The 17255-nt window shown below is 26.8% G+C and overlaps 6 protein-coding genes across 6 annotated transcripts; 3 read left to right on the top strand and 3 right to left on the bottom strand.

The window, feature by feature from the left end:
• Positions 1-4151: 4151 nt before the first annotated feature.
• Positions 4152-4385, top strand: GO595_006361 (DNA-directed RNA polymerase I II and III subunit RPABC5; the record flags this gene model as incomplete). Its single annotated transcript, XM_067919705.1, has 1 exon — positions 4152-4385. The coding sequence occupies one exon, from the start codon at positions 4152-4154 to the stop codon at positions 4383-4385; it is 234 nt and encodes a 77-aa protein (XP_067773239.1).
• A 172-nt stretch (positions 4386-4557) lies between these two features.
• Positions 4558-4851, top strand: GO595_006360 (activated RNA polymerase II transcriptional coactivator p15-like; the record flags this gene model as incomplete). The annotated part of the gene is made up of 1 exon (XM_067919704.1): positions 4558-4851. One exon carries the CDS (start codon positions 4558-4560, stop codon positions 4849-4851), a length of 294 nt encoding a protein of 97 aa, XP_067773238.1.
• Positions 4852-5901: 1050 nt separating this feature from the next.
• Positions 5902-7083, bottom strand: GO595_006359 (uncharacterized protein; the record flags this gene model as incomplete). Its single annotated transcript, XM_067919703.1, has 1 exon — positions 5902-7083. One exon carries the CDS (start codon positions 7081-7083, stop codon positions 5902-5904), a length of 1182 nt encoding a protein of 393 aa, XP_067773237.1.
• A 223-nt stretch (positions 7084-7306) lies between these two features.
• GO595_006358 (D-tyrosyl-tRNA(Tyr) deacylase) lies at positions 7307-7768 on the top strand (the record flags this gene model as incomplete). Its single annotated transcript, XM_067919702.1, has 1 exon — positions 7307-7768. The coding sequence occupies one exon, from the start codon at positions 7307-7309 to the stop codon at positions 7766-7768; it is 462 nt and encodes a 153-aa protein (XP_067773236.1).
• Positions 7769-8149: 381 nt separating this feature from the next.
• GO595_006357 (Thioredoxin family protein) lies at positions 8150-8512 on the bottom strand (the record flags this gene model as incomplete). Its single annotated transcript, XM_067919701.1, has 1 exon — positions 8150-8512. The coding sequence occupies one exon, from the start codon at positions 8510-8512 to the stop codon at positions 8150-8152; it is 363 nt and encodes a 120-aa protein (XP_067773235.1).
• A 248-nt stretch (positions 8513-8760) lies between these two features.
• Positions 8761-9189, bottom strand: GO595_006356 (Ubiquitin-40S ribosomal protein S27a; the record flags this gene model as incomplete). Its single annotated transcript, XM_067919700.1, has 1 exon — positions 8761-9189. The coding sequence occupies one exon, from the start codon at positions 9187-9189 to the stop codon at positions 8761-8763; it is 429 nt and encodes a 142-aa protein (XP_067773234.1).
• Positions 9190-17255: the final 8066 nt, after the last annotated feature.

Below are 17255 nucleotides of genomic sequence, written 5' to 3'. Positions count from 1 at the left end.
ATTTCTTTTTTGCTCAAGAAGTAATTTAACTATTTCTGTATATCCTCCATTTGATGCCCAAATAAGTGCTGTATTAAATAATTTAAATAATTTCTAAATATTATTTTGAAATATAAAATTATTAAAATAAAAATTATCTTTAGTATTAACATCAATTGATTCCCTTTTGTTCAAGAAGTAATTTAACGATTTCTATGTGATTATGTAAAGTTGCTAACATAAGTGCTGTTCTAAATATTATAAGTAATTTCCAAATATTATTTTGAAATAGAAAATTATTAAAATAAATTTTATATAAAACAAATAAATATCTTTAGCATTAGTATCAATACCTTCTTGTTTAAGAAGCAATTTAACTATGTCTACGTGACCAGACAATGCTGCATTCATAAGTGCTGTTCTAAATATTATAAGTAATTTCCAAATATTATTTGGAAATATCAAATGATTAAGTTAAATATTAAATCAAACAAATAAATATCTTTAGCATTAGTATCAATTCCTTCTTTTTCAAGAAGTAATTTAACTATTTCTATATGACCTTTTTGAGATGCATACATAAGTGGTGGATAAAATAATTTAAATAATCTCCAAATGTTATTTTGAAATTCTAAATTAATAAAATAAATATTAAATAAAACAAATAAATATCTTTAGTATTAATATCAATTCCTTCATGTTCAAGAAGTAATTTAACCATTTCAATTTGATTACATGAAGTTGCTTCCGTAAGTGCTGACCAAAATAATTTAAATAATCTCCAAATGTTATTTTGAAATTCTAAATTAATAAAAAAATATTAAATAAAACAAATAAATATCTTTACTATTAATATCAATTCCTTTTTGTTCAAGAAGTAATTTAACTACTTCAATATGACCATATTCAGATGCTTTCATAAGTGCTGTATTAAATAATTTAAATAATCTCCAAATATTGTTTCAAAATAAAAAATTATTTAAATAAATTTCAAATAAAATAAATAAATTTCTTTACCATTAATATCATTTCCTTTTTGATTTAAAATATATTTAACAATTTCAATGTTTCCAGATTCTGATGCATAAGGTAAAATATTATTTGAAATTTGATTAGTTTTAACAAAATGGATAAATATTATCAAATTTGCTCATAATTGATTTTGAAGTTTGAATAATATTTTCTTTATTTAAATTAAAAATTAAATTTTTAATATATATTAATTTTCCAATTCGTTTTCATGAATTTCGCTTTTTGCTTGAGATTCCATTTAAAATGCCACTTTTATGTATAATGTATAGTTTACATAATCGTTATCATCATCAAGATCAAATTTATCAATAAGAAATTTTTGAGTTGAATTGGAAATTTAATCTTTTATATATTTGTGGATATTATTACTTTAAAATTTATGTTATCAATTTTGAATCAATTAAGAATAATACAAAAATTTCATTCATCATCATAAGTATTTTTATAAAATGAAAAAAAGAGAAAAAAAAAAATCAAATAATTTTATAAAGTTTCCTTTGAATGATATAATTTTTGTTTATTTAATCCTTAACAAAGAAAACTCCTTTTGCGTGTAAGTTCCATTCTTCGGTCCATTTCTTTCGTCCTGATTTGATGCTTCCTTCGCGTAGTCCTTCAATAGAAATTTCGTTACTAACAAAAAAGCTTCCGAATGATTTCACTTAGTTCTTTCCCATCGTTGAAAAGAAGTCCGTTTTCGCCTTCTTCAACAAGTTCTCTGATGCTTTGATATTCAATCGACAAAAGCGGTAAACCTGCACCAATCATATCGAGGCCTTTCATAGGTAAATCGATCCCTGATGATGACTTATGAAGAGAAACTCCAACATCGCACGTACCAAGTAGCTCTGCATATTTTTTCATATTGAAGAAATTCAAAATAAAATGAAATGTTTCGGTAATTACGTCCTTTAACTTCGCTTTCGAATGAGCGACGCCCGGGACCAATCCCGGTGATGATGAATGAAAGACTTCGCGAATTACCTTCGAGAATTTCTTCTAAATAATCAGATGCTGTTAATAAAATGTTAATATCTTCGTCTGGCGTCCACGATGTAGATGTGATGACCCAAATGTCTTCTGAATTAATATTTAATTCTTCAGAATAACGCGTTCGTAACTCGGGACAATAACGAAACAGTGGCGACGGACGATCATAGACAACTGTGCTTTGAATGTTTTCATTCAGTAAAAATTCTTGAAGTGATTTAGTAACTGTAATATGTCCATCTGCAAAACGTCCAAAAAAGATTTCTAAATATTTAGAAATTTTAATAATAATATTTGGAACTTTGTGAACTTTTAATAACGAATATCCAAGATTGTGCCAGTCAATGACATAACGTTGGCCTTTAAAGAACTTTAATAAAAGACAAAATGGAATGGTCGGAATACTCGGTGGATTTTGTGAAACTATTAACTCAAATCTTGGAAGTCGAATAAATAATGTAAGTAATTGTAAAAATAACCATAAAATTTTAATTGGTGCATATATCGGAAATAAATAACGTGGTAAATCAATAAATGGACGAATTCGATGAATGTGAACATTTTTAGATTCTGATAGTTCTGAAAAAATTTGACTTTCAGTATAGCCAACAACATGAACTTCTGACTCTGGAAGATGTGAAAGACAAACACAATGATTTTGCATACGAGGACTTCGTCCAATATCTCCTAAAACTATAACGACATAATTTGGCATGAAAAATTGATTTTTTTTATTTCGAAGTTTATGAATTGGTGAAAAGTGACAAAATGAAAAATTAAAAAAAAAAATTAAAAAATGAAAAAATTAGAAAATTAGAAAATATTTTTTTATTTTGAATTTATGATCTCTTTAATTCAAAAATAATATTAGCTCCATATTTACTTTCAAACTCTTTGAAATCAAATGAACTCATAAATTTCATTGAAAGAATTTCTTGATATTTCATTCGAATTTCAAGTGAAATTTTTTTTTGATTATTCCCTATAAATTTGAAATTAGTTCGATCATTATGTTGATATTTAATACCAATAACACTATTAAAATCTGTTTCATATCCAATATTTTCAAAACCAACAAGAATTCCATATTGAAGTTTGTCTTGAATTTGATGTTTCATGACGAATTCAATCGATCGATCAAGATATGAGAAAATTGGAATAATTTCAATATTTTTAATGTGAAAATTACTAAAAAATCGTGAATCTGAAATTCGTTTGTCTTTCCAATTATAAATACTATTAAATCCAATATTAATCGGGTGATGAAGAAATGTTTCAACCAAAATTAAATTTAATCCATGAAATGTTTCAAATCGAATAGAATATTTATTATTAAAAATTGTCGTCGAACTATGAAAAAATACGACGAAATTGATCATTTGATGTACCTGTAGTAAAATAGAAATTTTCTTTAAATGTATATTTATTAAATGTAGTAAAATAACTCGTTTTAATTGATATTGGAAAATGTTCTTCAAATGAAATAGAAAAAATTGTTTTAAGACGTGGAATAAAATTATTAACAATATATATAATTTTGGGCGTTTCATCACTATAAATTTTTCCCAATTATTCGTGAATATGGAAATGTGATCGTACTTTCAAATTCTCCTCGAAGATCTCTTGAATTTTGTCGTTCAAATGTCGTTAAAAATTTATGTTGTTGATATGGAACAGATATCTGAAAAACTTGTGTTTCATTAAATTCGAAAAAATGTAAAAGTTTATTAATGTATTTGGAAACTGTCTTCATTAAAATGTATTAAAAAAGTGTCTAGATCTAAACGGTTTTCATGTATGAAATATTTTATCTTTGATTCAGAAGAAATTACATATAATATTTACTCATATATTAATAAAATAAATGTTTCTTCTTATTAAAACAATTTTGTATTTTATTATCTAAAACCAATAAATTAATGCATTGTATTCATATTTAATAGAAGGTTTCTTTTACTTTACATTTTTACTTTTTTTTTGATATTTACATTCAGAATTTATATTTTGATATTAACTAAAGAATTAATATTGGTGTCAATTTCTCCTAAGGTTTTGGTGGTGTTTTTTGGATAATTAAGGGTACCCCGAAAGGGTAAAAATTGTGAATTAAGGGAAAAAATTGTTCGTTGGTCAATCATTCAAAATCTTCAATGATCATTCCAGTAAGGTGCTTCACATGCGGTAACATCATCGGAAATAAGTGGGACGAATATCTCCGTCTTGTACAAGAAAATCCAAATAACAAGGGAGCAGCTCTTGATAAGCTCGGTTTAAAACGCTATTGTTGCCGTAGGATGCTTCTTGCTCACGTTGACCTTATAGATCGTATGCTTCATTACACAAGAACTGATGCAAGTGTTGGAAATGATGTTGATTCTGAATAAAACCGATCTTTTGTGATTCTTTTTTTTATTAATGATGCTTTAGTTGGGCCAACAAAACATGCTTTCGTAAATAAGAAAACCTTTAAAGACAAGTTAAATTCGAAATTTGCGCATTTTCATAATACGTTGAGTTTTCCGGGGGTAATTTTTACCCTTTGGAGGAGATAGCACGATGTCTGATAAAGAAGAAGCTGAAGGAGTGAAATCAGTTCGTGATTATTCAAAAAAGGTCAAGAAAGAAACACAGTTTGTAATTCCAATTGCAGAAACGTCAAATAGTAAAAAGCTGGTCACAATATCTCAATTCCATGGAAAGACAAGAATAGACATCAGAGAACATTATCTCAAAGATGATGAATGGCTTCCAACAAAGAAGGGCATCAATCTTGACGTTGATCAATGGAAGAAACTTCGTGAAATAATGCCTTTGGTTGATGAAGGAATTGAAGAATTTGAAAATAATTAAAGCATTTATTGATTTTTGAAATTAAACATTCCATCTAGAATACTCTTTTGTTTTTTAATTTCTGTAGCAACTTGTGATCTATTACACCAATCCAAAAGATCGGTATCTTTTTCCAACATACATTTATACTTTGCAATGAGGAAATCAGCGGTTTCCTTTGACTTGTTTTCCAGGGCTTTTAAGTAAAATCTGCTAAAATTGACTAATGGCAATTCAAGAATTTTTTCGCATTTCAAAGACTCTGGAATGGATTCTCCAATGTTTTGTATAAAAGCTTTCGCATGCTTCAGACCGGTGTTTGAAATTGTTGAAAGAATTAACATACATCTGCAAATTATATATTGTGAAATTTTGATCATTTGTTCTTTGTTTTCTTGGTAATAAAGGATCCATTTCCATTGCAAACGAATAAGATTTGAAATTGTTTCTTCCCATTCAGATACATCATCGCTATTCGTAAGAATTTGGATTAAGAAAGATTGGGAATTTGAAAAATAATTTGCTTTACTCGCTATATATGCTTCTTTTTTCAAGATAGTATTGGTGCTTTTTGAGAATAAATAAGATAAATTTTGGCAAAACTTAAAATATTCTGGACAAGCTGCATCAGGAGTAGATAAATCAAAAAACGAGAAAAATAATTCTTTCAATACTGTTTTGATGGTTGTTGCATCTTGTGGGAAAAGGTCGATTGATCTTGAAGCGCAAACAGAAGCATATTTCCAGTGATTATTTTGAGCAAGTAAAATTGCTAATTTCATGTAAAGAATCATTGCATCGTCAATCCTATTTTCTTTTTTTAATTTACGAATTATTACTTGCATTCTTTCTACTGCAGCATATGCATCACCAGATTGTACAAGCTGAACAACCTGTTCCATTGCTAGAAACCGTTTAAATCCAAAGACAGAAGAAAATGCTGAAGAATCATTATTTTATAATTTTATTAAATGAACATAAAAACTGAGCATAAAATTTCGTATAATTTCATAAATTGCGAGTTCCATCATTAAAAAACAAATTATATTTAATAACTTTACTAACAAAACATCAGAAAATATGATATCTCTTATTAATCACATAAATCAATGCTACCAAAAACAATAAGAATATACATCTAAAACTGGAATTACTTAATTCCAACTTCATTGCCGACAAGTACGCTAAGTCTCCTCCTTTCTTTAAGTCTTCCAACGGGAACTTATTAATGAAGTCGTCTGGTAAACAACTAAAAACACTTGTCAAGTATCTCATCGAAGCTTCTTTATGCTTCGAATGTACTTCGACCCAACCATCTAAGAAGGAAGCGCTTGTTTCTCTTCTTTTCGATGATTCTCGTATTATTATTCCGCATGCAAAAGGCGGAGCGTTCGGAAATATTTCGAATATTTGCGAAGCTAAATCTTTAACATCAACAACAGTAAGTTTCTTGACTATTGGAAATAGAACTGAAGCAACATGTTTATCGCGATGCGTTTTAATGCGTAACAAAAGTTCTTGAAGTCGAACATAATGCGCTGCTGTCGTTCGATATATCTTTTGGCGATTAAACGCATTGGCAATTAAATGAGATGAACAAATTGATACATTCGTAGATGTGACATCGAAATTTAATAATTCGGGTAAAAATAATTCAAGAAGTTGATGACTCATAAGTGGATCTAAGTGCGAAATACTGTTACTCAGTGTGGCTTCGCCCGATAAAAAACATATAATAGGTCCAACTTGTGATATTTGTGAATGTGTAAATGTAAATAATTCGGGAATTAGAAGATCTGGACGATTCTTAATAATGATGGATGCAAGTAACAAAGGACCTGTTGAAAATAGATTGTCGTCTGTTGATGATTCAATTAATTTGGATGTCAAAGGTTGAATGTCAATGGGATCAAAGGTGGACACAACACGTTGAATCGAACTGACAAATTCGGAATCAACTTTGTCTTGAATAAAATTTAGTTGCTTTTGAAGTTCGGATTCATATTTTTCGGTGGAAAGTTTGTTTTTTTCTTCAAAAAACTTTTTAAAATCTGGTAATATGTTTTGGTCTGTTTCTTTAACAACTTCGTTTATGATTTCGGCAAGTTCTGTTATGGATGAAATTTGAGTATTTTCAATTCTTTGAAGAAAACTTTTTACAAGAGGACTTTGATGGTTTTCTTTTTGATCAACTTCTTCCTCGGCTTCTTTAGTTTCGTCATGAAGTGAATCAAACCGATTTACATGAGCCATATTTCGTGGAGAAGAATAAATTTTTGTAATCGCCCGACCAAATAAAAACACAAAGACAAAAAAAATCGAAGATCCTCTGGTTTTATTTATGTTTAATAACTAACATTGTGGAAATGTTGAAAGCAAGAATAGTTTCAACTATGAGTTAATGTGTTTATAGCATAAGTTTGAAATCAATTTTTTTTTCTTCCATGAAAAAATAAACGTTCTCTGGCCGATCTAAATGAAGTTGATTCTTCAATTTGCTGAAACTGGGTCTGTTGTTGTTGGTGAAGAAACTGTTGGACAGATTGGTCGTGGTGTCGTATGTTTGGTTGGAATTCACAAAGATGACACTGATGAAGATTTAGAATGGACAGTGAATAAACTATTATCATTTAAGTGCTTTGATGGAGATGATGGCACACCAAATCAAAAAACAATCAGGGATATAAATGGAGAAATTCTATTAGTTTCACAATTTACTTTGCATGCTCGTCTGGGTTCTGGAAGAAGACCAGACTTTAGCCATTCTATGGGCGGCGAAAAAGCAAGGGCAGAGTTTCAAAAATTTGTGGACAAAGTTAAGGAAGCTTATGCACCAGAAAAGGTTCAAACTGGTGAATTCGGCGCAATGATGAAAGTTCACATAGTTAATGATGGCCCTATTACGTATACATTCGACTCGTTCAATAAGGCACAATAAAAGTTTTGATTATCTAAAAAAAAATTGAGTTTCTAATTTATGTTATATTAAAATTAATTTAAAAGAAGTATTTTAGTGGATAAATGCATTTTAATTTTTATAAATTTCTAAAAAACGCGAAATGAATTAAAAAAATAATGATGTTTCTCAAGTTTAACATGATACAAAAGAAATAAAATACATACCATAAAGAAACCAGCTAAAAGCTATTGGTAATTTCTGATTGTTTTTTGTGTTAGTAACAATTTAAATTTTCAGCGTTTAAGGTTTTTCTTCTAAAGATGTAAAAAATGGCGAAAAAGTAAACTTAATGCACTTCAAATAAGAGTGTTTACGTTTGGCGATTTTGTTAAAAAAAAAATCAAGAGGCAGGAATAAAATTTACTTGGAATGCTTAAGAATAACATCACGAAGTGCGGTGTTATCAAGCCCCTGGATTTCGTCAACTTGGATTGGACCCTTTTGGCTATCAACTCCTTTGAAAAGTCGAACATTAGGAATTCCGGAAATTCCGTAATATTCAGCAAGCTCAGGGTTGTCGTCAACGTCTATCTTGATAAACTTAACTTTTGGATTTTCAGAAGCCATTTGTGGTAACATACCAGCTAGACGACGGCATGGAGCGCACCATTGTGCCCAAAAGTTTGCGACAACGAGATCATTAGACTGCTCAACAAGTGTTTTGAAGGCTTCAAAGTTTCCTTGAAAGTTGGTGATGTTTTCGCTTTCAGGTTTGGATGACATTCGTTTTTGACAAACCGCTGAAACCGTTTATTTGGACCTCATCTGACAAATTCATAAAATGGTGTCATCTTTATATTTTCCTTTTAAAACCCATTAAAACATATCCAAATCTTCAAAACAAAACTAATTAAAGTGAAACAAATTAGTATAATTTATTTAACAAAATTAATTTTATAATATCGATTTAAGAATTAACCTTAGCCAAAAAAAACAACATGAAAATAATAGATTTTAATATATGTGGCTATTTACTTTGTAATTGTAAGGTGGCAATTGCCGCAATAGAGACGGCCATCTTTATGTTTGGCCATGAAACAACCCTTGCAGTTTTCACATTCTTTGCGTTGTGGTTCAACAGAGCCATCCTTACCAATCTTGAATAACTTGAGGAGCTTCATCTTTTCCTTCTTGCGTGTATGTGGAACCCTCTTCTTTGTTGTGAAACTCTTCTTCTTCCTCTTCTTCTTCTTACCACCATCACATTCTGGGATGTCATAAAGAATTGAGTCTTCTTCAATTTCGTAATCTTGAAGAGTGAATTCATTTTCTAATTCTTGGCCAGCAAAAACAAGGAAGCCATCTGTATGAATCATTGACTTGATCTCCTCGACTGAGCTTGAGGATTCAACATTCAAACAGATTTGCTTTCCTTCGTTTGTCTTGACGAACAACCTCATCGAAAAGGTCGATTTCACAAGCTTTGTTTGGTCTAACCTTGTGGCCTTACGACATGTGATATTAAAAATAATGATTTTTTACTGGCTGTTATATTTAAGTATCTTGTTGATTATAAACCATATGCAATAATTGAAATACTCCATACTATAATGTAGGGAAATCAATATTTATTTATATTAAAATTTGCAAGAGAACCGGGTCAACACGGACACGTACTTGCAAAACAGCATCAAATTTGTAATTATTCCCTGTATAACAAAATTCTCTATGAATAGTGCTATTTTTATGTCAAGTTTTTGTGTTACGTTTAAATGCTTTTTTGATATTTTTGAAGTAATTGAATTAATTCGTCATAATTTTTAGAGGTTGCAATCACAAGTGCTGTTTGAAATGTTTTATATAATTTCCAAATATTATTTAGAAATATCAAATTATTCACATAAATTTTAAAAAAAATAAATAATTATCACTAGCATTAATATCAATTCCTTCTTGTTCAATAAGTAATTTAACTGTTTCGATTTTATTATTTCTAGCTGCCCACATAAGTGCTGTATTAAATAATATAAATAAACTCCAAATATTAGATTGAAATATCAAATTATTAAAACAAATTTTAAATAAAACAATAAAATATCTTTAGTATTAATATCAATTCCTTTTAGTTCAAGAAGTAAATGAACTATTTCTCTGTGGTCACACATCGATGCATACATAAGTGCTGTTCTAAATAATTTAAATAATTTCCAAATATTATTTTCAAATATTAAAATATTAAAATAAATTCTTTCAAATAAAACAAATAAATATCCTTAACATTAATATCAATTCCTTTCTTCTCAAGAAGTAATTTAACAATTTCTGTATTACCTTTATAAGATGCCCTCATAAGAGGTGTTTCAAATTATTTGAATAATTTCCAAATATTATTTAGAAATAAAAAATTATTAAATTAAATATCAAAAAAACCCAATAAACATCTATAGTATTAATATCAATTCCTTCTTGATCAAGAAGTAATTTAACAATATCTTTGTGACCAAATTGAGATGCAGCAATTAATGGAGTCCAAAATTATTTAAACAAATTCCAAATATAATTATGAAATATATGTTCCAAATAAAATATATTAATCTCTTTAGCATTAATATCAATTCCTTCGTGCTTAAGCAGTAATTTCGCAATTTCAGGTTCTTTTTCAATAGCTGTTGAAAGGGCAGTATGAAGTTTTATAAACAAATCATGAATAATATATTATAACGAATTATTATTAAAATAAAATTTAAATAAAACAAATAAACATCTTTTGCATTTATATCAATACCTTCTTGTTCAAGTAGTAATTTAGCAATGTCAATATGACCACATTCTGATGCTAAAATAAGAGGTGTTCTAAACAATTTGAGAAGAATTCACAAATGATTATATAAAGCAAAATTTTTTGAAAATTCTTTATCTCTTGTATTAATATCAATTCCTTTTTGTTCAAGAAGTAATTTAATACCATAAAAGTTTTGATTTATTACAGCAATTGTTAATGGAGCCCAAAACAATTTATATAAATTCCAAATTATTATTATAAATATCATATTATTATTATAAAATTTTTATAGACAAAATAAATATCAAACAAAATAATAAAATATCTTTCGCATTTATATCAATGTTTTTTTGATTGAGAAGAAATTTAACAAGTTTATTGTCATGTGATTCTTCTGCCATCCATAGTAATGTTTGAAATTATATCAACAAAATCCAAATTATTTAATTAAATTTCAAGTTATTAATATATACATTATATAAAGTGAACAAAAGTCTTTTGCATTAACATCAATATTTTTTTGTTCAAGAAGTAATGCAACACATTCAATAAAATGTATTTGGACAGCTTTCATAAGTGGTGTATATTATAAATTTAATAAATTCCATATTTAAAAAATAAAATTTATAAAATCAATAAAAACAGCATCTCTTTCATTAATATCAACATCTTCTATTTGGAGAATGAATTTTATTGTTTCAATATTTCCTGATTCAATAGCTTTAAATAATAAATTTTTATACATTTTTTTATTCTCAATGAAATATTTTAAAAGATATGTATTTCCTAAGTATGCAATTTCTTTTAATATATTCTCATTAACTTTTTTATTGTTTTGTATTAAAAATATAAAAATTTCATAATTATTATATTTGATACAAATCTTTTTCAGCATTTCATCCAACATTTCATTTTTATTTGAGACATCATCGCTTTGTATTATATCCTCTAGATCTTGAATTTTTTTATCATAAAAATAATGGAAAATATTATTTTTACGAAACTTAATTGCTGTTTTATAAGCTTTTTTATATGAAGCTTTATTATTTTCACACAAATGAATAATTTCTATATTTCCTCCGACAATTGCATATTTTAATGTAACTGCAATATTTGCACCATTTATTAATAAATATTTGAAACATTGTACTGATCCGAAAAATGCTGCATAATCAATTAATGTAACATTTTCATGATTAATAAAGTCACACTTTTCATAAAGTGATGGTTCAATTGTTTGATTAAAATTAAAATTCGCTTGTGTTGATATTTCTTGAAATTTTTCTATTTCATCATTTCGTATTATTTTGGTAATTTCATTTGTGTTGACTCCTTCTTTTATTAATTGCTTATGAAGTTTCCAATTATCTTTTGATAACTCATTGATGTTAGCCAAAAATTGATATTGAAATGGAAGAGGTATAACTTGTGACATAATAAGTGTTTCTTCTATAGTAAGATGATGTGAAAAATAGTATGATAACCTTTGATAACCATTGAAATCAAACTCATACTGAACCAATCCTTGTTCAATCATTTGTTCATATAAACAAAATGATTCTTGGGAAAAAATGTTGAATAAATAGTTTGCAAAAACTTCTATAATTTTTATGTCATTTTGTATTTGTTTATCAATGTAACAAATAAACTTTATATATAAACTTGGATTTAACTTCCTTATTACAAACGTTATATAAATTAATTTACAAAGAAGAACATCAAAAGTAAGTGGTAAACTAGAATCAAATAGATTTATGATAGATTGAGCAGAAGTTTCAAAATTTTCTTCATTCAACCCATAAATAGTGGATTCCAAGCTTGTTAGCATTTGTAGTTCGTCCATTAGAAAAAAATGCTTTGAGATGTAAACAATTTATTTTTGAAAAGTAAAAAAGTTCGTACAAAAAAAATTTAAAACGAATATTTTTTGTGGGATTCAACTATATATATATATATATGTATGAAGTCATATTTTTAACTTTCTTATATATACATTTTTGATAAAGAGTAAAATTACTAAAAATAGGAAAGCTTCTCTCTTCATTTCTTTTTCCTGAGAAATGAAACTATTTTCATAATGATATACATATATTATAAAAAGTTAATTTAAACTCACTTAGATATATTCAACTTAAATATTTAACATTTTTATATCATTGTTATTAATTTTCTTGCTAATAAAACTAAAAATAAAAAGGTGTATTATCAAATTTCTTAGTTAAACATAATAATTTTTGAATTTGTAATATATATATTGTTAATATAAAGATATTTTAAATTCTAATTTAATGCAATTGTAAATCAAGTCTAGTTAATTCATAATGTGATTGTAGGGAAAACATAGTTAATAATGATGGAAACAGAAGGCTCAGATCAGATTTTTTTCTTTGTTCCTCATTCTTTTCCAATGGATTCTCCGAAAAAATATAATATACCAGACATATACTCTAGTTCATTATGTGTTGATCCAAATATATAGTTTATCAGTTATCTGATATTACCATATGGTACAGAACAATTAAATTGTCTTCATAGGTATGGCAATCTGGTACAAAACCATGCTGATATAATTGTTGCTCATATTCGAATTTAAAATATTACAAATTTTTATATTTTTTGAAAAACCTATAGATTTTAAAATTGGATGAGAAATTTTAGTAGAAAAGAAAAAATCAATAAAAAAACTATAAAAAAATCTTCGAGACTTTTATCGTGTATTGAGTACATGGAAACAATACAGAAACTAGAAGAAATCATTTATATTTTAGACAAAGATAATTTTGCTCAAACAATTGCATCAATTAAAGATCTTATTCATGATGACTTTTCACCTTACACTAAACTAACTCTTTGCCGCCTTATATATTTTGCTTTTCTAACACAAATGCAAGATTATCAACTATATTTAAGAAATATAAAAGAATTTGAAGAAACAACAAATCACAAAATATTTGAAAGGTTTGTACATTATATTCTTGGATTAAAATCACAAGAATCAGATTTTCTTTTAGAAAAAATGGTTCAATTAAACATATTTTCGCCAAGTTCAGTTATTAAAAAAGCAACTTTTTTTTTTGCACATTATATAGGAATTAAATTTAAGAGAGTACATAAAATTTTATGGTAATTATGAAGAACTTTCAAAGAATGATTGGGAATTACATAAAAAATTAATTAGAGAAGGACATAATCCAAATGAAATTGCGAAAATAATTCGAAATGATGAAATAGAAAAACTTCAAGAAATATCATCACAAACAAATTTTGATTTTAATCAAACAATTAAACCATCAGTTTATGAAAAATGTTCATTTATTAATAATGAATATGTTACATTAATTGTTTATGCAGTATTTTTTGGATCAGTTAAATGTTTTAAATATTTACTTATGAATGGTGCAAATATTGAAAATACATTAAACTATGCAATTGAAGGTGGAAATGTGGAAATTATTCATTTATGTGAACAAAATCATTCATATGCATATGAAGCTGCAATCCAATTTCATCGAAATGATATCTTTAAATATCTTTATGAAAACAAAATTGTTGAATTTTCTTCTGTAAGACATTAATTAATAATTTTATATTTTTTTCAGTTACAGAACTTACAAATTTTGAAATATTTAATAATAAATATAAAAAAAAAATGTTGTTTTAAATAAAATTTATTTTAATAATTTGATATTTCCAAATAATATTTGAAAACTATTTGAATTATTTAATACAGCACTTATTTGTGCATCTGAAAATGGTTATATAGAAATCGTTAAATTACTTCTTGAACAAGAAGGAATTGATGTTAATGTGAAAAATATTTATTCGTTTTATTTGATTTTTATTTAAATAATTTGATATTTCAAAATAATATTTGGAGATTATTTGAATTATTTAATACAGCACTTATGAATGCATCATCTTCAATTTATTATTATAATATAAGTATAGTTCAATTTCTTCTTGAACAAGAGGGAATTGATATTAATGCTAGGGATATTTATTTATTTTATATAATATTTGTTTTTATTATTTGGCATATTAAAACAATTTATGGAAAACATCTATTACATTTAGAACAGCACTTATGAAAGTAGTTTGGCACGTAAGGTCAGAAATGCTTCAATTACTTTTTAAACAAAAAATTATTGACATCAATGCTAAAGATATTCATATGATTTATTTAATATTATTTCCTATAATTTTATAATTAAATATAATATTTGGAAATTATTTTATAAAGCGTTAATATTTACAGTATTTCAGAATAGAAGAAGTACACTTAAGATACTTCTTGAACAAGAAGGAATTGATGTGAATTCCAAAGATATTAATTAATTTTACTTAAGATTTATTTTACATGTTTTATATTTCAAAGTCAAATTTGGAATCTATCATTATTTATTAGAACAGGACTTATGATTGCGTCTGAGAATAATAACACGTATGCTATAAAATTGCTTCTTGAACAAAAAGGAATTGATGTCAATGCTAAAAATGATTTCTTGTTTTTCTTAATATTGATTTTAGCCATTTTACTTTTCAAAATAAAATTTGGAAATTATTGAAACAATTTAAAACAGCTCTTATGCTAGCATCTGAAAAACGTTATGATTGGATTTATTAAATTTTAATAAAATTATGACAAAATTAACATCAGGTGATCTTCCTTAAAGAAAGCATCAGCTGAACTGTCCAATCCTTTACATTAGCAGGATTATATTGCCCATTAAAAATTTCTATCCATTTATAAAACGATCATATGATCATATGAAAAAACATAGAAAATGTGGAATTACAAAAATTGATCCATCCGATACTTATCACTGAAACTTTAAATGATCCATATTGGAAAAGAAAATAGAAAAAATTAAAAATAAAAATGAAAAATAACATTAAAAATATAATGATAGAAAGAATAATAAAACAAAAGAGAAAAAATATTTTTAATTTCGTTTAATATCATATTTTAAACTAAGGAAAGAGAAAATAGATTTTCATTTATAATAACATATCTAATTTTTTTAGAATCTTGAAAGTAAATAATTTTTTTAATACTTGCTATCATTAGATAATGCCCTAGAACATGCTAAAGGGATTTTTTATAGTGAAAAGTTTTCTAAAACATGAGAAGTTTTTTGATTTTGTCTTTTTCAACATTAATATTATAATATTTTGTGGTTTTTGCCTGCATAAAATTGTGAAGAAAAAAATCCGTCAGCAGATGAATGAAGAAAATGTTTTTGTTCAAACAGAATTAAAGGGCATCCAATTTAAAGACCCGCCTCTCTTATCTTGTTGTTCGTGTGGTTATTTTCTTTTCCTTTTTCCTGATGGTACAATTCAAGGTTTTGATTCAATGACTAATAAATCTATAATTCTTCCAAAAAATAATAGCAAAATTAAATTAGGATCTGTTACAGCAATTGCTGTAAATCCAGCTCACACTTTTGCCGCAACTGGTTACGAAGATGGTTCATTATTTTTTTATGATCTTACTGAAAACAAACTATTAAAATCACTAATCAAAGAAAGAAATGGTACCATAATTTTTTCTTCATTTATGAATGATACTACATACTTATGTTATGATTCAAATAGAGTAATTTCTGCATATAAGATTTCTTTATTTTCAACAATTTTTTCGAACGTCGCTACAATAAAAGAATCAATTTCCATTACAGCGCACAATGACATATTTCATTTTTCAATTCCTCGAATTTTCCAATGTATTGCACCACCAGCAAATACCAATGCTTTTTCACGATGTAATTCTCAAATATTTAAGGATTACATTGGTATTTCAACTCCAAAATCATTTACAATTGCAAGCATTACAAACACATTCAATCCAATAGTTGATTATCCTGTTTCAAATGCATATTTTGATTTTAATCTTATTTCACAAGAAAACATGGTTTGTGCTTTTGCAGGAGACAACAATCTTAAAGTTGTTAGTCTTATTTCAAATTCACAAATAGTTGAAATTCATAATCAACCACTCGAGAAAAAAGTCATCTTCTTATCATTTATATCAGGGTCCACTCTCGCGATTGTTTTTAATGATTACAGTTGTCTTCTTCTTCGTCCATTTGATAAAGTTGAACTCACGACGGTTATTAACGTTCAAGGCCGCTTTTTGAGTGACATTTCACGGTTTTATGTTGTCACAGATGAAAAAGTATGGAAGATCTCTATGGCCACCTTTGATGAGAAACTCGAAACCTTTTATAATTCTGGTAATTTCCATGGTGCAGTTGAGTTTTGTAAGCGAGCTATGAAAGATGAATTATTTGGAATTGTTGGGTTATCACAAAATTTACTTCAACGATGTTTATTTATCGAGAACAAAATCAGTGAGTTTTTATCCAAAATGTTACAAGAGCAATTGAAAGACGAGAGTAAAGTTAATGAAACAACTGATTTCATAATACAAGTTTCGAAAGATTTATCGTTATATAATTTTCTTATTGAAGAAGCATTACCTATCTATGAATCATATGGGTATTTAAAGACATTTTTATTAGCAGTGGTTAAAGCAGATTCGGATGCGAAATTCTTTATATATACTGAAAAGTTCGTCGGATCATTAATCGAAAATATAAACGATTCGACGATTATCGACTTTTTGTTAAAGCTTCCATCGTCGATCGTTCCCTTTGAAACGTTATTCAATTTTTGTATGAAGATTGAGAACTATTCGTTAATTTCAAGTTTGTGTTTACAACGGTTAAACGATCCTATTTC

The sequence above is a fragment of the Histomonas meleagridis genome, assembly GCF_020186115.1.
Source record: "Histomonas meleagridis strain 2922-C6/04-10x chromosome Unknown contig_44, whole genome shotgun sequence".
NCBI lineage: Eukaryota > Parabasalia > Tritrichomonadida > Dientamoebidae > Histomonas > Histomonas meleagridis.
The sequence above is the reverse complement of the archived record's forward strand: the minus strand, read 5'-3'. Positions and strand labels throughout refer to the sequence as shown.